Source organism: Hipposideros armiger, unplaced genomic scaffold (genome assembly GCF_001890085.2).
Source record: "Hipposideros armiger isolate ML-2016 unplaced genomic scaffold, ASM189008v1 scaffold_404, whole genome shotgun sequence".
Classification (NCBI taxonomy): Eukaryota; Metazoa; Chordata; class Mammalia; order Chiroptera; family Hipposideridae; genus Hipposideros; species Hipposideros armiger.
Genome location: NW_017731754.1, coordinates 889090 through 916129, shown reverse-complemented (window position 1 = coordinate 916129; position 27040 = coordinate 889090). Strand labels below are relative to the sequence as shown.

At 48.1% G+C, this 27040-nt stretch overlaps 1 protein-coding gene across 1 annotated transcript in view; it reads right to left on the bottom strand.

The window, feature by feature from the left end:
- The window catches only part of IGF2R (insulin like growth factor 2 receptor), an 85776-nt gene that overhangs the window by 38567 nt on the left and 20169 nt on the right, over positions 1-27040 (bottom strand). Inside the window, exons 5-19 of the mRNA XM_019663767.1 lie at positions 26213-26342; positions 24195-24300; positions 21381-21543; positions 21069-21234; positions 20096-20199; positions 15434-15598; positions 11966-12106; positions 10634-10777; positions 8614-8751; positions 7930-8074; positions 7185-7362; positions 5484-5599; positions 4871-5039; positions 3448-3627; positions 852-953 (exon numbers count right to left, since the gene is read on the bottom strand). Of these exons, the coding sequence (XP_019519312.1) occupies positions 852-953; positions 3448-3627; positions 4871-5039; positions 5484-5599; positions 7185-7362; positions 7930-8074; positions 8614-8751; positions 10634-10777; positions 11966-12106; positions 15434-15598; positions 20096-20199; positions 21069-21234; positions 21381-21543; positions 24195-24300; positions 26213-26342 (2147 nt within the window). The remainder of the gene's footprint in view (positions 1-851; positions 954-3447; positions 3628-4870; positions 5040-5483; positions 5600-7184; positions 7363-7929; positions 8075-8613; positions 8752-10633; positions 10778-11965; positions 12107-15433; positions 15599-20095; positions 20200-21068; positions 21235-21380; positions 21544-24194; positions 24301-26212; positions 26343-27040) is intronic.

Here is a 27040-nt window from a genome sequence, read left to right as displayed (position 1 = left end):
GGGCCCTCTGGCATCCCAAGCCAGTTCTTAACCATTGTGCCACTCGGCCGGCCCCTTCACTGTATTTTTTTATCAAACCTCATACGTCGCATTATGAAGATAAACACCCAGTGCTATGAAAATCGGAGCTGCCCTTGGGAGGTCAGGGGACAGAAGTGCAGAGTAGCTGCTGCTACGCTCCGCAGGAGGGGGCTCCCAGAGGGCAAGAGTAAGTGCCAAGGCCAAAGGCGGACAAGCTCGGACCGCAGCGGGCACATGGCCAAGGAAGAGATGGGAGGGGATTGGCTGGAATCGGGGCGTTAAAACCTTGAGTATCACATTGAAACAGATGGGATGTATCCAATAGATAATATCACAATAAAACATATAGATGTGCCCTACAGATGATGACACACTGGAACATACAGGCTGTACCCTACAGGTGACACACTACATAGATGGCTATATCCTATAAATAAGATCACATTAAAACACATGCGCCGTATCCTATAGATGACGGCACTGAAATGTTTCAGGTGTTGGAGTAATATATTAATAACTCAGACCTCTGTAGCGACAGAGCACCCCAGAGCCCATTGGGGTGCCACATCAAGCAAACAGTGGGATGAAGAATAAAGAAGGAATCTACAGTAATCAGGGAGTAAAACTGAAGGTCCTGGTTCTTATCCCAAGATCTGGGAGCCAGACATGGGGGAGGAATGCAGGATGACTTCCAGACGCCTGCTGTCAACGCAGAGGACATGGGGACACTCGTAACAGAATTCAGAACATGAGGGAAGGGGTGAGTGCATAGCCGGGATGCCTAGGTGGCAGGCGCGGCTCAGCGAGAGGCCCCAGGATGGCACACATACCTGGTCTGTGTCTTCTGTTATTTGGATGGGACAGGCAGCTTCTGTGTTCCACAGAAAAGTGACCACACACTCCCAAATGAGAGAAAATATGGGATGGGTATTCTGAAAGGTTAAATACAGAACAGTCAATCTAAGAAAATGGAACTCAATCTAACGCAAAGAATTACAGCCGATATATAAAAATAGCCAAACTCCCCCTGAAAGTTTATTATACATGTCAGCCAATAGGTTAGGTGCTTAACGAGCATTATCGAATTATAATTTAACATCCTCATTATTCCGATTCTGGAGATAGTCTCTCTTATGCTTGGATGCTAAGAAATTTATCTGAGGTCACGCCAGCAGTAAGTAGTGGAACTAGGTTCCAAACCGAAGTTTTGAAAAAGGCTCTCCCCCGAATGTGTACAATGCAAGAGGCCAGACACGAAGACTACAGTGTGTATGATTTCATCTATGTGAGCTCAGAAACAGGCAAAAGTGACCCATGGCATTAGGGGTCAGCACAGGGGCTGAGACATGGCCAGAAGTGGACACAAAGGGCTCCTGGGCGCTGCCAGTGCTCCGTTTCTGGTGTGGGGGGAGGGGTAACACAACACACAGGCATGTTCAGCTTGTGAAAATCCATGCAACTGATGGTGACTTATAACCGTGCACTTCGCTGGGTGTTAAACGGTTCCTAAATGTGCCTGCTGCCTTCGGTGACAGCACCGCCCTGCTCCAGGTAGCGGCAGCACCATTTTAAGAGATTTAAGAGTTTATTGCACACCAGGCACTGCTCTGAGAGTTTTATTAGCATTTCTCAGCTGAGCCTCACAATGACCCCATGAACCAGGTTCTATAATTACCCACCATCTCTATACAGATGAGAACAGCCAGGCACAGAGAAGAGACCTGCCCAGGCTCACAGGGGAAGGAAATGACAGTCATGCACCCCAAGCCCACACCTTTCCCACCAGCCACCCTCTGGCCTGGAAGTCCCCTACCCTCTCAGCCTCAGCGTCTCCCACAGTAAAACATTATAAAAACACATCCGACCCTCTGTCTCACAGCGCGGTGGTGAAAACTGAGCTTAATTCTGACACTTGCACAACTCTCTGTGGACGTGACCCTCTTTACTATCTCCTAGACCCACAGTACATACCAGGCCCTGTACATGTGCTGAGAGATACAGTGACAATGTGAAATTGCTCTGAAAACGCAAAAAAACACCGTTCAAACTAGGTGTCACAGGACAGCTGAAAAACTAAGGATCCAAGAGAACTTGCTAGAACTGCCCCATATCGCCATGGCAGTAAGAAACCAGACAGTGGCAGGGTAGGTGTGAGGTTCCAGGAGGGGACACACAGATATGCCCTGGAGGTGGCAAGGGCCGGGCTGGGCCACTGGATTCCTTCCTGAGACTGAGGGAGGAAGACGGGAAACTGAGGCCCGGGCTAATCAAGGAGTGTGGAGCCCCTTCCTTGTCCAACAAGGGCCCATGCTCTGCGAGCAGGTAACTTCACTCCTTATCAGACACAGCTTGTTGAACTGTAAAGAGATGATCTCTTGGAAAACATCGTGTGTTGGCAAACAACATGGAGGACTTGGGGTCTGCAGGACGACTGGAAGGTAAGCGAGAGTCCACTGGACTGGGGAGTGAATACAATGTGCTACTTCGTTACGATGAAGCTAGAAGAAGCTGTACCGGACCCCTAACAAGCAGACTTTTAAATAATTTATTTGATAATTTAAACATGGGTTCCAGTATCTCCACTCTGCATTTATCTAACAGTTTGGCAATTACTCGAAAAACATGTATACATGTCAAACTCCAGGTAAAACAGGAACTGGGTTTGGGATGATAAAGTTTTGGAAAATGGATACTGGTGATAAGCACACAACACTGTGAATGAATTTAATACCGCTGACTTGTATTATATACCTAAAAATGGCTAAAACAGTAAATTTTATGTTACATATTTTTTGCCATAATTTTTTCCAAAAAGAATAAAGAAAAAAGCAACTGGGACTATACAGAATGACCCCAAAGCATGTATATTTGAAGTTTTCTCTTCTGTTCTGTCCCAGCTAAGGAACTCAGGGCCAAATGCAATCTCCATCACCTTTTTATTTTCTGGCCTTACTTAATTTTTTATGCCAGTTTTGCCAAGGAACTACACATATATTCCTCATTGTCTGCCCATGGGCCTGAGCTGAACCAAGGCTCAGTTTCCTTATCGTAAACTTTGGGGTTTGGACTGAACCATCTCTAAGACCCATTCTGCTGCCACGATCCTCTGATCACCAACTCACAAGAACTAACAGACCAGACGGTGCCTGTACTACTCAGAGACAAAACTCAAGTCTATAGAACAGCATAGAGTGTATGTCACAATACCAGCAATAAGACAATTAGCTTAAACTTCAGGAAGTACAGCCACAAAAGCACCATTGCATGCTCTCTGCCTCATCACATGCTGACCTGAAGCAGAATTGAGAGCAACCTAACTCCTCTGCCCATCACAGACTTGTTGGTCTCCGTTAAGAGACACATCAGGAAGTACTCGGTCCCAGAAGAACCCAGAACAACCCTGGTCATGGGACGAGCAGAGCTTACCATGCTGCCGCTGGAACAGACGAGATGGATCCTGGTGGTGTAGGTGGTGCGTGTCCCATCGCTGGTGGTGCAGGCTGAGCCGTTGACATACTCTAAAAGGAGGCTGCCGCTATCCTCCACCGTGGGGCCTGTCTTGGCGACTCCCAAGTTACTGATGGAAACTACTTCGGAATACGAACCCTGCAAACAAACATGTCTGTTAGGTTCCCCTCTGAAGAGAAAACAGCTGTCCTCATTACTAATACAGCTGATTCTCATTATGCCCAGTAGCTGTGGTCTGTAAAGTGGCTGCGAATGCTGAATTAGTGAACACGCAACCATTGGGGAAAAAAATGTACCTCTACGCATCTCGCTTAAAATATGGTTTTAAATTCTCCAAACAACTCATGTTGGTAGGTTCTATTTTATTTTACCAATGGGAAAACAAGGTTCAGACGTAGTCAATGACTTATCCAAGGCCACCTGCTGACAGGCATCCGAGGCGAGACTGAAGCCCCGTCCTGCTGGCCTGGAGCCAGGAGCTTCTGGCCCCTCACTGCCCGGGCTCCTCCTGTCCCCATCCTCTGGTAGGCTCAGTAGGAATGCGACAAGAATGCACAGCGTCACCCTGTTCCACCCCAGCAGGGAACATGCACATTGGGCCACTTTGCCCATGTCCCAAATGACTGTAAAAGAGCTGCAAGGACTGATTTTGAGTAACAAATGTTAGCGAGAAGATGAATCCGCAAATACAGAATCCGTGAATGAGGCCAGGCCGTACTCTGAGGCCACTGCTCCCACAAAGGGTGCACACGTCCATGCACGAACAGGGAACTCAATTCTTAACCAGCAGAGCGCGTGCCAGCTTCAAGACGCCTCCAAGCTGCCATGTAACATACGCCAGGAAAAGCACATTCCCGACATGCTATTTTTAAAGAAGCACACATCCATCTTTATTTTAAGAGTCCCCGTGTAAGGAGCACATGGAAAACGTACCAAAGTCCTGACAGTAGCCACACTCAATCGACGATGAGCGCCCCGAGCGAGCGAGAACTAACGCTTGGATCTAGCTCACCCACAGCAGCTCTGCCAAGCCGGTTTCCCCACTAATTAGCCAGAAGCGAGAGCTTTTGGAAGCAAAAACTGTTCTTCACAGATGTCTGCTGGTCACTCAAAGGCACCTTTGAATTCAGGCTAGACACTCCATCAGGGGCTTCCTCTGCCTCGTTCTGTGATCCGAGGCCACCAACACCAAGGTTCGTTTAAAGATTTAAATCTGAACAGTGATTCCCGTATGATTGCACCCACGGGGGCAGATGTGTTTACTCAGAGGTCCCCCTTCAGCAGCCAGGCACACTTGGACCTGGAGTCCTGAAATAACCATGTCTGCCCTCGGAGGCGTGTGCTCAGGAGAGAAAACCAGATCACTGGGAGGCAGACTCACCTGGCTGTTTTCATATTTCATCTGGCAAGCAGACGCGTACCGATCACAGCCCGGCACGGGGTTCAGAGGCCGGCACACATTGATGTAGTATTTCCTCCACGTGTTGTGTTCTCCTGCGTTGTCCATGGCATACCAGTTTCCTCCACGGCCCCCTTCAGATTTTGCTAGACTAAAATTTCAAAGCAAAACGTATGTTTCTGAAGCCTGCAGATTTCAGTCTGACAATCATTTCCAGAAATCCAGAATGAAATATCCCTCCCAGTCACACCATGGAAGTCGGCTCGTCATGACTCACGCCACTCAGGAGCACCCTGGACTTTCGCTACACTCAGCATTCAGCACACCTTGAACTGCCCCCGCACCCCTGTGCACAGTCGCTCGCTGATACAGCTCAAGACTGAGGCTTTGCAGAGACAGACACAGGCTGATATCACAAAGGCTACCAGACCACGATGAGAATTCATTCTGCTTAAAACTCCCCATCATGGCCCAGTACCCCAGAACTAAGGGACTCCCTATCATGGCTCACTCACACGCTCACCAGCAAGGTCTAACAGACCTCAGCACTAACTGGACCTGGGCCGAGGCCAAGAGCAGGCTGACCCCACCTCACCTGGAGAGGTCGTACTGCTCCATCGTGGAAGGGTCGGTCACCACGCACTCCAGGGGCTCCTCCGGGCAGGCGTAGCTGGTGTACCACCGGAAGTTGTAGGTAGAGTTATCTTCCTCCTAATCACATGACAAGGAGACACGGAGTGGATGGCAAAGAGAAAAGGGAATGTTACACAAAGCCAGCGTTTAAGAAATGACAGGGGCATCTTCTGTAAATAAACGCTGTGGGAAAGGAAGTTTACTTTGCCCATCTTCCTTCATTAAGGAAGACTGACTAGTAATAAATTAAGATGGAAATCTAGTGTTGTAAGGTACAAGTCTCGAGTCAGGCAGACAACAACACTAGCTAGGCCAAATCAGGAGTCTTTATTACAAAGCCGGCGACTGCGAGGAGTCTCGTGCCATCAAAAGGACTTGCAGCCCCAAAGGGAAGTTGGGTAGGGTTTATAAAAGCAAAAACCACAAAGGTATATTGAGGCAGAAAATTCCATTGAGTTATACAGAAACTAACAACAGATCCAAATAAGGAAGTTCTAAGCATGGGAGACATGTTTAAGTGGAATGTCTCTTAGACCCCAGCCCCTCCATTACTGGGCTGGGGTCCCTTGCTAGCAAAGCATTATTACGGAAGCTAAGATAGCAGGATTATATGAACATCTAACCTTATTAACTATTAGTACAACTTTTAAGTATTAGCTAGATATATCCTGTTACTGTTGCTGGGCAGAGATTACCTATAAGGGAAGAGAAACTATGGGGCCTGTAGAGGAACGCTTGGGTTTTTCTGGGCTCCTATTGGCACAGGGTAAACTGAGGCAAGGTACAATTACAGAAGTGGCGATACTAAGGCTATAATTCCACAGCCTATTATTCGCATGCACATGATTTCCGAGAACAGCTGAGGGGGCCAGATAGAGGCCATTTTATAATGCATGGCTTGAGTTTATTTATTAAAAAAAGCAGGGGACCTTTCTTCACTAGCTTCTATTAAGTGGGAATGAGGGATGGTTTTGAGGCTTTTGTGTGTTTTGTACCCAAAACCAACAGGGTTGTGGACTATCACTGAGGAGTATGGCCCACTGAATAAACAGCTCAGAAAACAAATACTGCCTATGTGCCCTGGCGAATCGAAAAAGATTAATTAAATTCTCAAGCAATGATGTCGTATTTCCCCACGTATAAGATGCTCCCACGTATAAGATGCACCTTAATTTTGGGGCCCGAAATTTGAAAAAAAATGTATTCCATAAAGTTATTGAACTCAAGTTTTATTCATCATAAAATTCATACAACTCCTCATCACTTGTGGGAAATGCAAGTAAAAAAAAATCTGCAACCACTGTATAAGACACACCCAGTTTTTAGACCCCAAATTTTTTTTTAAAGGGTGCATCTTATATATGGGGAAATACGGTAATTTGACCTGGAAAACAGACTAACAGTAGCTCTGCTTCTTAATAAAGGGTCCACGGCAGGTTCGTGTGCACGTCTTGGGGAGCAGACAACTTGACAGCTCGTCTCCAGGGAACACCCCAGCTCATGGCCCACTTACGGTTAAACCTTATCTCACTTCAGAAAAGCCACACGCCCTGTCGTAACTGCTTTCTTCTCTCCTTCTCCTGCCTTTCTTTGTGAGCCTAACGCCGTCAGTGTGTCGGCACACACACGCGCACACATATGCGCGCACACACCACATTCCTACCTGATACTCAGGGACACCGACTCCAGCCTCTCGGTCACAAAGGAAGGTGATGAGTGTGGCTCTTGGTGTGTGCTTTTCATTATTATAGGGCGTACCATCTTTGTAGTTCAACTGGATCATCCCATCATAATAGGAAAGCTTAGCATTACTCAGTCCCAAGTTCCAAGCCTTCTTATCACTAAAACAAACAAATGTCTCTCAGAAAAGATACCAGGACCGGAAGCACTGCAACACTGTGATGCTGGAGGAAGGGCCCATGTGCAGTGTGGGGGAGGAACTGTGACCAGGACCCAGCCCTGCACACCACCCTGATCCCGAGTTAGGATGTCTAAGCCCAGAGGGTGTGACAACCCCACCCCGACTCTGGAACCCAAACCCATAGCTGCTTCAAGATACAGCTCACTGCATTTGAACTAACACTGTTCAAATGTTAGTTCACATCATTCAGAGAACTAACACTGAATGACAAAACATGCACATAAATATCTAACAACTGAGAAGGGCCAGCTACACAGAAGTAAGGCATTATGTCAATTCATTCTTGTTTTCCAAGGGTGTGGCCTGCTCCTTCTCTGGGAATTTAACTCCCAACATCCTCCGGGGTTTAGGTTAGCTCTTCTCAGTGTGTAGATGCTCACTGTAAAGCAATGACATAAGCAGAGACCACACCTATTCCTGAACAAAATACCTGTTAGCATACAACAGACACCTCAGGAAAGACCTGTAACGGAAAATAGCGACTTGCCTTTTTGCTACCTGACAGGCTCCCGAGCCCGGCTGACAGGAGTCCACAGACACCGCAGCACAAACGTTTATGTAAAAGTCATACTTCTCTGTCTGAACCTTATAGCCGTCTTTCTTTGTGAGAGGTGACAAATCAAAAGAAAACCCTGCGAAAGAGTGAAAACAATCCAAGAATGGAAGGTCAGTCAGACCACAGTCATGAAGGGTGACCTCAGCTCACAGCTTGAAGGACAAACATTCCTCCCAGTGGCAGGAGGCCAGAAGGGCAGCAAGGAGGCTTTTCCCTTCGGGCCCCCAGAACCGCAGCGCCCGCCATGCCCCTTGGAGATGGAGTCATTACCATTTTACACCGTTAACCTAAAAATTCTATCAAAGTATATAACTGCTGGTCAAATATACAACCAGTACATTCAAAGCAGGATGATAGCAACACAATGACCTTCGTGGAAAGTCTAAGTTTCTTGGCCAGAAACACACACGAAAAGCCTCTTCAAACATGATTTAGTTCCTTGTGACCCTCAACCCTTGTGACCTCAACCATGAACTCAAGGCTTTTCACTATCTCAAATAAGCCCCAAACGCCGGATTTTCAGAATTTGGGTCAAACAGTATCACTATAATTCTAAAGCAGGTGCCTCTAAAACACTCATAGAAAAGCAGGCCCAGGCAACACTAAGCCACGCACCTGCCTGGGAATCAAAGACCGTGCAGTTCTCTCCCTCGGTCCTCGACAGCACACAGGCTGCGGCCGTGTGCCACTCAAACTCGTAGAAGCAACCGTCATCCCCGGAGGTCCTCAACACCGGAGCACTTTCTAGGTCACCTGTCAGTGGGGAAGAAAAGATCCATCACTAACTGTCCCCGGAAAATCTTCTTCTACAAATTGTCCTGCGAATATTGTAGGATCCCACTTACATAAGTTCCCACAGTAGTGAAAACTACAGATGCAGAAAGGCTAGCGGCCAGGGCCAGGTGACGGGTGGGGAGTTAGTGTTCAATAGGCGCAGCGTTTCCGTTTGGGAAGACGAACAAGTTCAGGGGACGGACGGCGGTGACGGTAGCGCAACAATGTGTACGTACTTAATGCCACTGATCCATGCCACTTAAAAATGGTGAATTTCCTATTATATGAGTTTCACTATAATTTTTTTAAAACGGTAGATGTTGTATTATGTATATTTTACCCTAATTAAAAAAAAATAAAAAAGGGGGGGGTCCTAGCCCTGGATCTTATCCCACAGCTGAGAATTTATCCAAAGGAAATATTTCAACAGGACGTGGAGAGGATATGTGATAGCACAATTACCAACGCTGGAANACCATCCTTTTGGGTGACCTGGGCTCTGCCGTCAAAGGATCCGCTGCCTAGCGGAGATTTTTAAGAGGGAGGGAGGGAAATACGAGCTATGACCAACAAATACAGTGAATGTTTAAATTTAAAAAAAACTTGGGCTGGCCGAGTGGCACATTGGTTAAGAGTTGGCTTGGGACACCAGCTCTGGGCAGCAGGGCCCCAGTTTGGATCCCACATGCGGGCCAGTGATGCTGCCCTCTACAGCTAAGATGCTGAACAACAGCTCAACCTGGAGCTGGGCTGCCGTGAGGCGAGAGCGTAGGCTGCAGTGGGGCTGGCCGGCAGCGGGCGTGCACTTTCGTGAGCTGCCATGAGCCGCCGTGAGTGACCATCCAATGGCCAGCGGGCAGAGCAACTGCCTCACCCAAGAAGAGCGCAGTGATAACACCAACATGGGCCAGTGAAGCGACGTCCTCCACTACTAGACTGAAGAACAAAAGGACAGCAACTTGTCTGTTCCCCTTCCCTGATTCCCCAATGCTGTTGCCCTCCCCCAACTCCCCAATTAAAAAAAAAACAAAAAAAAAAAACCTTAAGGCCAGCCAAGTGGCTCAGTTGGTTAAGAGTTTGCTTAAGAGCACAAGCTCTGAGCAACAAGGTCACTGGTTCAATTCCCACATGGGCCAGTGAGCTTCGCCCGAGCTGAGCTGCCGCTGAGGTGCCAACAGGTGGCAGGATGGCTCAGCTGGTGAGAGCAGGTGCTCCTAATGACAAGACTGCCTGTTCGATGGTGGGCTATGCCCACCCGCAGCTGGGACTGAACTTGGCACCTTGAGCTGAGCTGCCGCCCGGATGGCTCAGTGGATAGAGCGTGTGCTCTTAACAGCAAGGTTGCTGGTCCGACTCCCGCATGAAAAAAAAAAGAAATTTATTACAGTATAAGACACATTGCCATTAATCCCCCTCAAAATACTTCTCTCTTCAAACACACTTATCCCATCATTCTTGCCACTTTCTGAGGCAATTCTGTAAGTCCTCTTTCGTGAGTGTCTTTAGTTGTGCTGTCCTGGCTGCCTCGATGTCCTGAATCATTTTGACTTTGGAGAAGAGCTAGAAGTTGCACAGTGCCAGATCCGGTGAATAAGGTGAATGAGNCAGTCTCTGTGTATCAGTCCTAAGGAAGAGGAAGCTGCCCTGAGACCCAAGACTTATGTGGAAAATTACAACATGACTCCCTCGGACACCACGTGGTTTGGGGCAGGGGATGGGGGATCCAATCCAAACGACCACCACTGAAGATTCTGGAACCTGAAATGCCTCCTCACTTTGACAGTGGCCAATGAGAAAGAGAGAAATGAAGAATGTGGCGAAAAGCCACAAACACATTTCATCCTTTTCTTTAAATTTTTACCTGGCTTGCACACAAGTGTTATATTAGTTTGTATTTTCTTCTCATCACTGCAAGCATCACCATCTGAATAAGAGAGTTGAATGTTTCCTTTCTCTTTTATGGGAGAAGAAATAAATTTGCCCAGGTTTTTACTTCCACTCTTATCTGGAAAAAAGAAAGAAGGGGGAAGAAAACAGAAGACATGATTAGAAATGATACTGACACAGACAAGGAGGGACCAAAAATGAGCCAAGACCCAGCAGGTGTACCGTGGCCCCTTTCTCGGCTCGTGTGGCCTGGCCCCGATGGTCGACGGGTTTTTCTTCAAATCAGTTTGGCCTTGGTGGCAGCCATTTTGAAAATGCCACCTTCAGGCTTAGCAAGAAATGTAAGAATGATAAACAACATCCTTTGTGGCCACAAGAGGCAGAAAGGCAAGCATGACATCCGGTAAAGTAACACTGTTGCCCCGTTTTGGAGGGCCTCAGCTCCCCTGAGACACAGGCCTTTTAAAAGCACAGCCAAGGGGCTAGAGTGTGTCTCATGAACAAAGCAGAAACTAACTAAACCTGTTCAGCAAGCCAACAGGGCGGCCATTTGAATTCTGGGTTCAGCTGATTTTTACTATCAAGTCCTGAAACTGTGCGCCACATCCTTAAACAAAGGCATGGACATGCCTGGACCTGCTTTGAAAGACACACCACCAATCCCGAATACTGGGGTAATTCCTAAAACCCAACCTGGGTTCACAAGTCCCATTTCATGTTTGTAACAGGTTCTAATTACTCTCCCTGCCTGTGATTTTCGAGGTGAGTCTTCAGTGACAACTAAAGTGCCACATATCAACATCAAACTGAGATGTCTCAGCAGGTCAGCTACAGACCAACAATTACAGCAGAAGGGACCTAAGGGCCACAGCGCTCTGGCACGAAGACGACAATGTGAGATTCCAGTGGCCTTACACCACAACTTCTGAACAATTCCAGGTGGTAAAGGTGTTAAGAAACCAAAGTCAGCTTTGCACACGTCCTGGCCATGTTATTCTTCAGGTTCCGAAGTGAAAAGATAACCGAGTATTTTCCAACATGGTTCTTCCCGTCCCCAGTCACGGCATTTGCCATCTCAGAGGCTGTGGCCAACATCCGGCCCCTGAAGTTCCAGTTTCCAGACCACACCAAGCAGTTACATTTGGGTCATTCAATGTTGTTTTTAAACCATCCTTTACAGGCTGGACCCAGAGAGCGGAGGCTGAGATGAACCACAGGGAGCTTTTCTAACTCGCTCCAAACTGGATGCGGCCAGTTCCTTCAGGAGAACTGGTCCCTGGGTCCTCGCGCCACCGGCACCACTTACCGACAGAGCACACGGCAGCGTCCTCGGGGCAGCCTCTCGCCCGGCCTTCCTGCAGCACTCTGTGGCAGATATTAATAAAGAAATGCTTCTTTTCTGCTTCCTTCTGGCTGCCATCCACGGCTTCCCAATTCTGTTCCGGTTCTGTTTTAAAAAAAAAAAAAAAAAGCTTCTTTAGCCAAAGGCAGTGATTATTTCTCTGTGAGTCACACCACAAATGATGACTAAGTGAAGGGAAAGACCCAAAGTTCAAGGAGCTGGTGGCCACTGAACCTCAGGCACTCATGTTTCTGGACCCAAGCCGGCTGCAGGCACGTCCACTCCCCGAGGTTCTCAGCCTTCTCATTTAATGGGACAGAAACGAACCGTGCGCGATACCTCCTCAGAAAAGCAATCGTAAAGGACGGCATTGAACAGCAGGGCTCTCCCGAGCCCCCGAGGACAAAAATCAGAAACCGAAAGTCAGCAAATCCAGACGCCGCCGTGTCTTGGGACCTGGCTGCGCCTTGTGCCAGCAGTAACGCACCCTCCGTTGGGACCATCGAGAAGGCCTGTGCAGCTACAAGAAATCTGCCAGCGCTTCCACACAAGCACCCCGAGTGTGGGGCAAGGGCCCAGTGCCACCAGGAGATAAACAGGACGTGAGTGATCCCTGGAAACAAATGGTTCGTGATTCAGTCATATGCGAACAGAAACAGATCAAACATCCACAGAAGGCAGGGGGAGCACCTGCTGAGTGCTAAGAGCATGACAGCAAATCAAGGGGTGGTCACTAAAGGCAGGCCATCCCATAAACAGTCGCCGAAGGAATGAGTTAGAGCTGTGAAGAAGGACGTAAGATGTGAAGATGCTCCTTTTCCAGACTGGAGACTGGGGTGCAGAGGAAAGCCCCACAGCTCCTCAGGGGTGATGCAGTTACGGTGGCAGAAGGACATCCGAGTGTCAGCGACCTGGAAGAATCCAGGATGGCCGTGCGTGCAAACAAGGACACTGTTCTGAAAGTTTGGGTTAGAGTGGAGTAAGCTGAAAAGCCCTAAGACAGGAGGACTTTTTAAGTTAGTAAGGAAGGATTTTAGCTCTCACCTCACGGCTTCCTTAGAGTCACCTGGGTGCAAATGCTATAAAAACATTCCAAGTCCCTGCAGAACCAGAGTGGTCGCCTGAGTAAATGAATGCATCTCTGCCTCCCTCACAGACCTAGGTTGTGTCTTGCACAGTGATATTAAAAAAAAAAAAAAAGAAAGTTAAAGGAATCTAATACCACCACTCGGTTTACTGTAAGAAAACTGAGGCCTGGAGAAGGCAGGCAACTTGCTCAAGTAAACATGACTGGATACAGCCATACCAGTCCTCAAACTAGTCTCTGGTCAGCGGGGAGAGCCCTCGCCACATGTTGCACAAAACCGATCTCTTCGTGAATACGCATGCACCAGAATTCACCATGGCACCGTTCCCAGCAGCTTAACGGGTGCTGGACTATTACACTAAAGCACACAGAGCACAGGCTTCTGCAGTCCTGTGTTCAAAGGAAAGCTCTCAAATACTCCACAAAAGAGAATTCCTCTTCCTGATATTATACTTTCCAAACCAGATGGGAGTCAGGACACAAGCTCCTATTGCAGCTGGTAATTCTGGTGACTTCAGGCTAGTCATTCTCTCTACCTTTGGTATTATCTCCACTTCACAGGTGCAACTCACATATATATACACACACAGGCACAGGCGCACGCGCGCACGCGCACACACACACACACACACACACATACACACAGAGAGGGTGCCAAAAAAATGTATACATATTTTAAGAAAGAAACGCTGTATTGAAATTGTAACACAATACATACGGATAACAAAAGATGAATACAAGTCACGTTTGACTTCTGGAATTACAAGAGGTGCTCAAAGTGGTTACCACTAACGTCCAGACACTTCTGATTACAGGGAACTACTAAAACATTGACCAGTGTCTACCTGTACGCATTTTTTTGGCACCCCTGGTTAAGGCCCATGGGGAGGGGTCACGCTCCTCAGGTTTGCTGCTGGCTCCCCAGGACCTAGCCTATGCCTGCACACAGCAAATGCTCAAGCGCTCTTTCAGCAGATGAAAGCATTTCCCACACAGGTCTTCATGGCAAGCCAGGCTTCTGCAACAAACCCCACGTCTCACCGATACAGCACTACCCTGGGTCCCAGGGGCTCCCCCATCCATTCTCCTTTCAGCCTCACCAAAGCATCTCAGGTGAAACAGGCATGCTGCTCCCTTTCACAGGCGGGGAAATAAGCAGTGAGACAAAGGGGAGACGCATGGGGTCAAAGGCATGGACGGACCCAGCCTCACTGACCTTCACACCAAGCCTGACAGTCCGTCCAAGTGTTAGGTGGGAACACTGCCTACCTGCAGGTTGTTGTAAGCATTTAAATGTATTTTTTTTTTGTTAAACATTTTATTGGGGAATTGGGGGAGGGGTACAGTGTTGGGGAATTGGGGAGGGGGAACAGCCAAGTTGTTGTTCTTCAGTCTTAGTTGTGGAGGGCACCAGTAGCCATCTGACTGCCCGTCGGCAGCTCGTGGCCTCTAAGCTCAAGGTGCTGTGTTCAATCTTAGTTGTGGGTGGGCACAGCCACCATCTCATGTGGGAGTCGAACCAGCAGCCTTGTTGTTAAGAGTGCATGCTCTATCCACTGAGCCATCCGGGTGGCAGCTCAGCTCAAGGTGCCGAGTTCGGTCTTAGTTGCGGGTGGGCATAGCCCACCATCGAACAGGCAATCTTGTTACACCAGGGGAGCCATCCTGCCACTTGTTGGCAGCTCAGCGACAGCTCAGCTCAGGCGCAGCGTCACTGGCCCTTGTGGGAATCAAACCGGCAACCCTGTTGCTCAGAGCTCACGCTCTTAAGACAACTCTTAACCAACTGAGCAACTTGGACAGCCCTAAATGTATTTTTTAATTGAGATATAACTGACATATTAACGTTGTGTTAGATTGAGGTACACAACATGATGATTGCATGTATGTATATATTACAAAATGATCACCACAGTAACTTTAGTGAACATCCACCACACAGTTGTGTGTGTGTGTGTGTGTGTGTGTGTGTGTGTGTGTGATGAGCACTTTTAAGATCTGCTCTTTTACCAACAAGAGTTTAAATTAAAAAAAAAAAAAAAAGTTTCTAATCACACAGCACACAAGACCTGGCACACTGGCAGTTTTTACTCAATTGTGATAAGATTAGCCCAAAGTACCCTAAGTAGAAAACAGTAATGCCAATCTCAAGTTCAGATATTTTGACTCCTGATTCAATGTCATTTCTAGGAATTCGTATTACTATATAAGGAGGGGGAGCCATGATAGGATCAGCTGACAAAGAGAACAGTAACAGCATTCCCAAACATATTCATGGGGAAAGAGGCCAGGGCGAGTCCCCCAGGAACACAGGACTGAGATGCACACCGGCACGAGAGCCCTACCTGAGTGCCGGGCCAGGGCCGACAGGTCGTACCGCCTCTTCCCGTCGGTGACGCTGCACAGCAGGTCTTCCTTCTCTTTCACACAGGCATGCTTTGTGTCCCACGTGAAGAAATAGGTGCAATCCACCTCACCGGTGAATACAGGCGTTCCTTTCCCACCATTAACTGTGCAATGTGAAAAGGAAAAATGGAACACTCCGTTATGTGACCAGACCCAGGAATGTCAAAGGAGCAAGGGAAGAAACAGGACCACCAATGCCAAATGTGCAGTTAAACAAACGCTAGTCCCAAACCCCAGAGATCAGAAGGCTCAGAGATTAGCACAGCTTCTGCTGAGTTTCAGATAACCCTAAACCCCTCAAAGGCAGGCCCATGTCCCTTTCATCTTGATAGCACGGTCTCAATAGGCCATAAGGCTGTTTACAACACGTTCAGTGGGGACATGGCACGGGTGCCAGTGAGGAACACGGGAGCCACCAGGCAGGGCTCTGCTGCTCCTGGGTTGCCGGCAGCCTCCAACAGGCCCGTGAACAGCCTCTGGGTCGGACCAAGGCTTCACCAAAAGGCAGGCAGAGACCAGAGGTCCCGTTCCAGGACTGCCACTGGCTTGATGATGTGAGTGTGAGCAAGACAAGTTCCCTGGGTCTCATCCCTAAAATGAGAGAATGTCAATGTCTACAGTTGCTCCCAACTGAAGCGTGCTGAGGTCCATGAAACCTCACAAAGCTGGAGACACACCTCCAGACGGTGCCAGCATCCTTGATCCTTGGGACGTCATCAGTGCATGTGTCTCTAACGCCCTACTCAAATCAAATCTCCTGGCCCACCACCCCCAAGGAACCCCACAGGCTTCCCAACTGTGAGCCCTAACAGTTTGGCTCTGGTCTGAAAGCCAGCTTTTCCAGGGTCACTTCCCCAGTCCATGAAGCCTGGGCTTCTGTGACCTGTGTTGACTTTCTCCCCTCACCTTTCCAAGCTGGTGGGCTGCTGGCCCAAAGCCCCGTCCCCGACCCCTGGGAAGTTTAACGATCCTCCTCTGGACTCCAACATGCTCGCCTTTCTTGAGGTTGGGTGTGCTTCCTAACCATGTTCTCCAGGAAGGGGTAGCAATATTTTGCACCAAGGACAAATGATGTTCCAACTGCAATTTATATTCAGTATGTCACATGGTAAACATCATAACTGTAACACCAGTAACAGCAGCTACCCGGGGCTGAGCACAGTCTGGGCCAGACACGAGGCAAGCGTCAGTGCCACGTGGACGCTGGCTGCAGAAAACAGGCTCCGAGGTAAGCCCTTTATAAATGCTAGCACATTTGATCTTAAAAACCCAATGGCACAGCTACAATTTTTGCCCCATTTAGTAGACTGAGGGTGGCTAAATAATTTGTCTATGGTTTCATAGCTAGAAAGCAGAGGGGCCAGAAATCAAATCCAGGCCGTCTGGCCCCAGAGCCAGGCTTGTAAGTACAAGGCAATTACTTCCAAACTCTACTGTGGGTTTCTTCTTCTTCTTCTTCGCCTTCTTTTTTAAACTAACTACTTTAAACCCTTCTCTTTAAGAATCAGTGTTCCGGGCTTCCTTTGTGACAACACAGCACCCACCCTCTAGCTGGGACCGCTGCAGCCCTCGCTACTGAAGGAGCTGTGACACCCGCTTGCCTCGCCTCCCCACCCACATGGTTTGCTTACCGTTGACTCCTACTGGAATCCTCTCTCTCTATTTAGAAAAGATCTGTGTTTCTGCAAACTCAAAACAGTCACTGTGTTTGTCTTTTACCAGATAGGTTTACAAACGATTGAATAAGACTATGGATGGTTCCAGCTCCCATCTGTGCTTCAAAGCTGGTTTGGCATCTGAAACTTACTAATGGTTTGCAGGGAGAGTCAGTTTCATTACCATCGGGGTCCATCTTACCTGTCTTCTTCTTTAATTCTTCAAACAATTTTAAGAGAATAGTAAGCTAAGACCCCTCTCTACCAAGCCACATTTATTTGTTTTTACACACAGTGGGCCTTGCCTTCAGGACCACTGTTCCAGGGCTGGGGGTGTGGGGATGGTTTCCATCCATCAGCAGAATTAGTATTAGCCTTTCACTATCTCTCCGTCAGTCACTCAATCCTGAAAGCACCATCCTGGCCATCCTGCCTCCGCAGATTGGTCCCAGCTCATCACTTTACACGGCCTCACGTATGCGGATTCTATGAGCAGCTGGGGGGAAAGGAGATTTTCCCAGTGGAACCAAGGAGGTCTCTGGCTAAGTAGCGGCAGCACCCATTCCTCCATCCCTCTGTGGCAAAGACAGTGCTACCTACTCACCAAGTTGGCCTAATTTTCCCTCTAGGCTCACAGCTAAGCTACATTTCCCAGGCTTTCCTGCCTCTGAGGTTGGGCCAGGCCACTTCCTTCTAGCCCAGGGGTCGGCAAACTTTTGAGACGAAGAGCCAATCCTGTCCCTCACAACAATTTAAAAATTATTCGAGAGCCATAAAACAAATGAAATCACCATTATGTGAATAATATCCTTTAAAAATGTTATAAATGAAACTGATAGCTTTATTTTCATTTTCAATTTGACTTCAGAGCCACATGTACGTACCCAAAGAGCCGCAAGTGGCTCGCGAGCCGCAGTTTGCCGACCCCTGTTCTAGCCCATTAAAACAAAAATGCTGAGGGCCAGCCAAGTGGCTCAGTTGGTTAAGAACTCGCTCAAGAGTGTGAGCTCTGAGCAACAGCAGTTCGATGCCCGGCCTGAGCTGAGCTGCCAACAGGTGGCAGGATGGCTCAGCTAAAAAAAAAAACAAAAAAATGCTACTCCCATTCTGCAGAGTCCTTGGAAGCCAAGTCTACAGACAGCAGCATAACTCGATGGAAAACGCAAAGGGCCCTGAATGGAGCAGACCCCCACCTCCAGCCCCTACAATGACCTAAACTGATCTAAAGAAAATAAACCTTTAATGTAATGAACCAGTTAAATTTGTGGGTCTCTTACTAGCCTATCCTAATACCTTTACTCTTCCCAAAAGAATGATCTGATCCCTTGACAGTATTACCAATAATAAGGTCCGACAAACCAGATGTAAGTTATTGAAACAAATGGTTAAAAAAAAAAAATATATATATATATATATATATATATATAGGCTAAAAAACATTAATTTATGAACCCTATATTCATAGTACAGTATAAATAATTCCTGGTGATCCAAGTTAAACTATAAACCTTACTACATTATATTACACAGCCAATTAACACCCATTCACATGCAAAAATACATTACTACATTTATTCAATAAACACAGAATCCACCAACGGATTTTCTGTAAAAACTCTAAATTTAAATTTGGACAAAGTAATGATGAAGTAATTTGACAGTATATATATACAGTTTGCTCCATTTGGAGTGCTGAATCACAGAGCTGAAAGGAGTCTTAAATGCTCTACAGTCCAACTCCAGGCTGAGAGCAGGCTCAAACTCTCTCACAAAACATCTAACATCTCACCATCTGATCTCCTGGTCATAATCATAATGAAAATAGCCTAACAAAACACCGAGTTCCTGGCATGAGGGCATCATTGTTAGTTTTGTCAGGTCTGAGGTTACGTGAAGGAACGCCCTATCTCAGGGTCGGGGTGGGGTGTTATGATCTATTAGTGGTATATGATTCATAGGAAGCAAATTTGGCAAAACATTAATGACCATTCAATCTGAGTGGCGGACCTATAAATTTTCATTGTGATGTTCTTTCTACTTCTGTGTTTCAAAATTTTTCTTTCAAAACAAAAAGTAAAGGAGAAAAAGATACGGCCTTCGGTATTTTTTTTCATGTCACGCACAGCTGCCTCTCCCACACCCTACAGCGAACCATGTCAGAACCTGCCCATGACCAAATGGTCAAAAGTTGTGCCACAGAAACACACAAAGCCAACAGCATGAGGGCCAGGAGGACCCTGGGTGTGGGGCAGCCACGTGTGCTTGTGCCACTGATCAGACAGGGTAGGAACCTGGCCGTCTCCAGAACGAGCGCTCTGTGGGAGGCTGGATCGGCCTGTGGGGTGCCTGGGGTCACAGCACGGAGGTCAACCAATAAGACAGCTCTCTGCTAATGACAGGATCGCATCGCATCGCCTCTCTGCGGATGCAAACTGTGTCTGGGATCTTCAAGATATGGAGAGTAACGCGGGCTTTTTGAAATGCCAGGGCCATCAAGACTTCAAGGAAGCGTATCCTAATCGCTCAGAAAAACCACACTTGCCCTGTGGCCTCTTGCAATCCCAAAATCCAACCTCTACCACAGGGCCGCCATCTTGAAAGGGTCATCTTGAAACTTCGTAAAAGAGGAGTGGTGTAGTGACAACTCACAGGAACTTGGTGAGTAAACCCACCTTGCTGGATCTGTACGCCCTATGGTGTGAGCCAGAATTCAAGACAGCATCTCCATCCCAGCAGGCCGGTGCTGGGCCCACTCCCAAAACAAATAGAGTGGAGGAAGATGGAAACAGGGCGTGTGTCATTGGCAGGGCACTCCTACCCTAGTCTGGGGACTAGAGGTGGCCACGCCCACAGGAGGACGTCTGGCTGCTCCACACAGCATTCCACGGCCGAGAACACACACACCCATCAACGCAGAGCATGGATAAAACCCCAGGGCAAACTCACCTGCGGTCTCATTGCACTCAAAGTTTATGACGCTCATCCGCTGAAAGCCGGAGCTGCATTCATCGCCTCCAAAATATATCAAGGTGAGGTCTCCATCGGAATACCTACATTTTTGTAACACACACACACACATTTGGTAGAGCCAGGGAAGAAACACGAATTTTTAAATATCTCTACTTTAAGCCCTGTGCATACCATCCACAAATCAGGGCTGACACAGAACAGCTTGCTCTCATGCCAGCTGGGGAAAACGTCTGAAGGAAATGAGTCCCAAATGCACAGGCTTATCGTCCTTTACTTCACAGTAACAACTGGCTGGGAGGAAGCACTGAAGGTTTTGCTGTGAGCACGGAGACTCCTCTGCCCTCCGTTTTGGGTTTTGTACAAAATAAATAATGGCCAAGAAGCACACAGCTTTTCCAGCAACTGCCACAAACCCAGTCTTACCTGAGGGGTCCTGGACAATACTTATTTTCTGAGAACTACATTTTGGTCCGCTTTTGTGATGGTAACGACCAAGTTAAGGGTCACGAGAATCGCACTGAATGCAACATTATTGTAGTTGTTTAAAACTTTTAAGTAATGCGAACGGCATTTCAGATTCTCTCCCGAGTGCCAGGAAAAACAAAACAACAAAAAAAAACGAAAACTCCTCGGAAAGATAAATTTTAAAATACAAAAGCCACATCAGCTATAAACTAATTAAATAACTTCCCTACAGTATGGTTCCTTTCAAACAATGGATTGTAAAGCAAACACTTTTAACAGAAGCACTCTTATTGTCAAGCCAGGAAAAACATCCAACTGTTTAGTGACAAAAGGCAACATGCCTAAGTCAAGCTGAAGGAATGCTGGCTTGACGGATTTCTGTGCCTTATGGAGAATGGAGGAGGAAGAGGAAGAGGGGAGGCAGTTACATTTCACAACAATAGACACAATGTACTTGAAAAATACGTAAAGACTGTTTACACACCGGAGGGTTTGATTCTGGAATCTTCCTGCCACTTTGACTTGAGCTAACTCAGGCTTTTTCACTTGGCAAACTGCAGCCTGTTTCCCATTACAGGGCTTTGCTTCCATTTCTCCACAGACATTCAAATAAAAAATATATTCCTTTCCATCTGAGGTATAGTGATGAGCTAAAGAAAGGTGAAGGGATGAGACAAGGCGCTGTTACTTCCATAGGGGTTAGAGGTACAGCGTTACTTCAGTCAAGCCTGACTCCCTCTCCCTCAAACGCGCGAACGCTCGCCCCAGTGGCCGGGGTCAACTCAACCCCACTCACCTCTGTCCTGCTTGAGTGGCCGGAGGTCAACGGCAATGTCATGCTGCTCACTGCTCAGAGAGCAGGTGCTGCTCTCCAAATAATCTCTGTGGCACGCATATTCGGTGACCCACTCAATCTCATAGCGGCAATTGGATTTAGCCGTGAGCTTGGGAATGGTGCCCTATCAGGAAGGGTTGGAAAGGAGCAAAATCCATTTTTGAAAATGCAGCTTAAATGCAGATTTTCTATGCTTCTGAAAAGCTCAAAAGTAAGTTACTGGGTTTTTACATTTTCCTCTTTACATTTCTGAATCATACCTGCCCTAAGTATATTTTGATTATTTGACTTGCGACATCTCCATTTACTTGCAACGTTTCCAGTCACTTTCAGAGTCACACTCAATCTTCAGCCAGTGAGCCCACACTGACCTCAACGTCTTCTAACACCCACAACCTCAGCAAGCGGCCATGACTTTGTGAAGGGCGTGGGGTCCGTTCACTCCTTTCAATCAGTGGTGCCAAGCTTGGGCCAGATGAACACCCAAGCTGAGTGGGAACCGCCGTGCATGTGAGCATCTAGGGAGATGGTCCTTAACTCCTCTCCTAAGACTGCCAAAGGGGTTCTGGGCACACCTCACCTGTGCCCCAGGGGAAGCCTGGCATCACCTACCGCGCACCAGGCTCTGGGAGAAAACTGCTTTTACAAACATGAGCTGTGAGGCTGCCTCTAGTGTGAACGGTGACGGAGGCTACAAGGTCACTATTGTTCCCTGGAGGGCAGTGGGAGAAACGTGTTACCAGCCTGAGTACCAGGCACAGCTGCGCTGCTTCTATGCACCACCACTCTGCAAACATGTCCCCAGCACCTGCGACATGCCAGGCACAAGTCCTCAGTGCTGGGTTTGCAAACACAGGCCACATGCTAAGTGAGCTAAAAAGCTGCAAGTCCAGCTCCATCTGTCTCACTCAGAACCGGTGCTTTAACCACTCGGCTCGGGGAAGTGGGACGTCTGGTGACAAGGTGCCGAGAACTAAGTGAGACACATCGGACACAAAGGCCACACAGTGCACAGTTCACTCATCGGAGATATCCAGCAAAGGCAAGTCCATCGAGACAGAAAGTAGACTTGTGGTCGCCAGGTCTGGAGGCAAAAATGGGGAGTGGCTACACCTGGGTACAAGGTTTCTTTTGGAGGTGATGGAAATGTTCTAACATTAGACTGGCAATGAATGCACGATTCTGCTCATATATACTAATAACCATTAAATTGTCCTTAAAACAAGTGAATTTTACAGTTTGTAAACTCAATAAAGCTTCTTTTTTAAAAATCTATATGACACGGTGAATGAAGGTTTACTAAAATCCCAGCTCCTAAAAGTACTCAATGAGCCAGTGTACCTGCTTAAATACACCTTCAAGTATTACACTGTCACATGAAACCCGAGCTGGAAATGGACCCTCTAGCTCCACTGATAGCAAATCAGCCTCGTCTGCTAACACCGCTAAGGGCTTCATGTCCCAGAGACGAGAAAGTGGGAAGCTCCCAATTCTCTCCACTGTTGAGTGTGTGAACCGACTCTTACTGAATGTAAAACAAACAAGGGAAACACCAAAACCACTGCCAGCCTAGAATGTCTCGTCGGGCCTCAAAGATTTCCATTCACATGTGTAGGTACAGATGGAAAGTATAACCCAATATTCCTGAACATTCAGAGCTAACGTCGAGCACAGGTCAGCCAGCCAAGCAGGGCTTCAGTAAGCAGCCCCCACGCAGCCCTGGAAGTCTGGGGACATGAAATGGAAAGCTGGCGGGGACAGCAGTTTTGTCTCTGTATCCCACCACACAAAACAGGCCAACTGCCAGCCCGAAACCAGAGCAAATTCCACGCTTGTTTGGGGGAGGAGGAGTATGGCTCCCTAGCAAAAGAATTCCACTCCTCCTCCTTCTTCCTATTATGAGAAGACAGAAATAAATTAGAGGAAAGCCCTTCCCTTCCTCCCTGGGGGATGTCTCCCTTCCATCAGCACCCACATCTGCTAAAACACTTAAACAACCCCCACACGTGCAACGCGTGCATGCAACACCGCTGGGCACCCGCCCAAGGACAGCCCAGGCTGGGGCCCTACCCGCGAGGAGTTTACAGCTGTGCTGGAATTGAGTAAACAGCCAGAGGACAGAGTAATCAGCTGCAAGGACGCTCAGGAGGGGGAAGATAGCAGAGAGGGGGTGAAACACGCCACTTGAGCCTGCAGGAGGCTTCTTTCTGGCCATAATTCTCCTACATTAGTGCCCCCAAACGTTGGTGCCCCTCACATGTCGGTCGCCGGCCTGCACAATCTCTGCCAGGTCTGCATACCCTCTGTACTAGCCGTTTCTTCCTGTTTCCAAAAACTCATTAGCTATTTTCACTTTGCCTCATCCTAAATAATAATAGCCATGAAATCATGGGTTTGGGATTGTACACATGGTGTTGCAAATAGCCACTGAAATCAGCATAACTGTGAGAATTTTAAAAATCTGTCCTTGAACTACTTACAACCATCTCCTGCAACACTAGAACAAAGGGCCATTCTACATTCACATCGAAAGGCCCCTCCAGGTGGCCCTGAAAAAGCAAACACCACCTTTTCTCCAGGGAGCCCCACCCTGCAGCCCATGGTGCAGCCGAGTCCACCCCAGGAAGCACGTTTCCCGGCAGCCCACCGAGGCACCTTTTTATTACTCCTTACCTGTACCCAGAGCCGCCACCCTGCCCAACCCCAGACCGGTGCTCTCAGGCAGCCCGAGGTAACATGTGCTGCTGGGATATCACCTGAAGACAAGCCACTCACCTCCCTGCGCTCCGACGGGCAGACAAATGTAATAGTGACAGCTGGGCTGTGACCATCACAGAAGTCGGGCTTCTCTCCCTCTTTTTTCACGTAAGTCAGCACAAGCCTGGATGACACACATTGAGGAAAGAATGTTACAAAAGTATCACTTGCAGGCTGGTCGAGTGGCTCAGCTGGTTAAGAGCTCGCTCAAGAGTGCGAGATCTGAGCAACAGTGGTTCAATTCCCGGCCTGAGCTGAGCCACTGCTGAGCTGCCAACAGGTGGCAGGATGGCTCAGCTAAAAAAAAAAGTATCACTTGCATTCAAATTAATCTGGTGCCCTGAGCATTCAGCCTACTCAATATGGGGGGTGGGGGGGCAGAATAACAATTAAAATGTAAGAGAAGTCATAGTGCAAAATAACTTTAATTCACTTCCATTTGACAAAAAAAAAATTTAAAACAAACTTCAATGTGTGATACTTTCTTAAAAAAATAAATAAATGACCAACATGTAAATTTAAATACTAAGACAAGCTGTTTGAGTAAAACAAACCAAAAAAATGTAAATAATCTAACAAGCAAAACAAACAGCAGGGCAGGCCCAGCGCGTTTCTGCCCACAAGGCTTCACGACCACTTCCTCGCTCAACAACTTCGAAGGACAAGCCAAGGATCTTTTCTCCTTAGCCTGAAGTCAGCTGAGTGTGCTGGCTGACCGGGCCTCCCACAGCCACAGCCAGAAGGACCTGGGGCCACTGGAGGGTATGCGGGTCTCTGAGGAAGTGCCACAGCTCCTGACGCACCGGCCACAGAGCCACCGAAAACTGACAGCATGCCTTTTCTCTGAAGACAAGCTCGGGCTTGCACTCATTCGATACCCACATTTTATGAAGTCCTCTCTATTCCTCCCAGTATGAAGAATCACCCATTTCTCACTTAGGACAGATGACCTTAGGGCTGAATCATGTCCCCCCACCCCCAAAACGAGTCATACGTTGAAGCCCAAACCCCCAGCACGCGACTGTATTTGGAGATAAGGCCTTTAAAGAGGTGATTACGTAAAGATGAGGTCGTTAGGGTGGGTCCGAATCCAATGACTGGTGTTTTTATAAGGAGATTAAGACACAGACACACAGAGGAAGACCATGTGAGGGCACAGGGAGAAGACAGCCGTCCACACGCCAAGGACAGAAGCCTCAGGAGGAGCCTTGGACTTCCAGCCTCCAGAACCCAGAGCAGATAAATGTCTGTTGTTGAGGCCACCCGATCTGTGGTCCTTTGTTAGCAGCAGCCCTGGCAAACTAACACAGACACTCACTCACAGAAATCTCCCAAACATTTTAAAATTTTAATACGCTCCAGTGTTTTCGGTGGACAGAAGTACGATGTATAATTGCAGCCGTGATGTGACACTACAGATCAGAGCAAGCCACCACCAGGTGTCTATCAGAGGCCCTTGGAATGGGGAGAACATCAAAACCCTTGATCCCCGTTCAGGCTGTGGTCATGTGTGGACCACTGGAGAAAAAGAGCTCTCTGCCAAGTCAGGGTACAAAGGTGGGAGAGGAGCGTGTGTGAGCAGCACGGCTTCTCATGAGAAACGAACCACCCCCCCTGGGAACTTGGGTGCCGCCGTGCCCCAGTCAGGAAGCAGAGTGTGCACCCTGGAAGGAAGCCAGCAAAGTGCCCTTCCTGTCTCTCACCCTCTGGGATGGTGTTTACAAAGAACAGATAAACACGGACATGGAATCAGCTTCACAGTGACTTGCCATGGAAAATATCCGAACACACCTTAAGGTAGCTGTTACTTAGGAAGCGATGCCTGTGTGAATATGAGCTGGATCAAGATAGAGGGTTTTACAGCTCTACGAGACAAGGGATTAGACAGTCAGCGAGCCAGCCAGCCTACCGGGCTCACAGCGATAGCCACTAACTTTACAAGCATGTGTGAAGCGGTGATTTTGCAGAAATTCTCATGCAACAAACTGAAAAGCCAGGATTGAGCTGAGGAGGACAAATGCCAACGGCAGACTGACCTGTCATTGCTCACGAGCTTGGGTCCCTCCTTGGGCTGGCCGACGTCAAACGCCTGGCTCCCTCTCACCAGGCAGGCGGCAGTGCCAGGGGGGCAGGCCCGCAGCTGCGGACTCGAGTCCCGCAGTGAGTCTGTAAAACATCGCACAGGACACTGAATCAGAGCATGCGTCAGGCATGGTAATCACGCTTAAGCTTAGGCCCAGGGTCCCTTTAAAAAAATTATCGAATTTTTTGAAGTCTCCATAAGTAGCACAAGGTAGTAGAAGTTTGGAAATAAGGAACTAGGGTCACATCCCATTGGAAGACGTTGGACAAGCCAGTGGCCTCTCGGAATGTATGACATTCGTACAGCACCACCGGCCTGCAGGGCTGCGTGGACGTGTGGGGAGGAGGAACACAAGGTGCTCACTGCACCTGGTATACACAAGGTGTGTACACACAATCACCACGGGCTCTTGTGCTCGTCGTAGTTATGGAATGCACCCCCTTTCTAGAGATACACTAACTTCAGCATTACCCCCTTTCAAGCTGTAAACAGACCAGAAAATGTGGGCACTCCATGGATTCGTGTGGGGCGGTGAGTAGAATCGTGAGAAGAACCCACAGACGGTTCTGGGTTCAAATCTTAGACCCGCCACCTACTTCCGCTACAACTTGGGTCTAAGTACACAGCTCCCCTTGCTGGCGCCCCACCTCACTGGTTTGGGGGAGGAGCAAGGAAAAGAACATACTAAGTGTGTCTAGAGCAGCGGTTCTCAACCTGTGGGGCGCGACCCCTTTGGGGGTCGAACGGCCCTTTCACAGGGGTCGCCTAAGACCATCGGAAA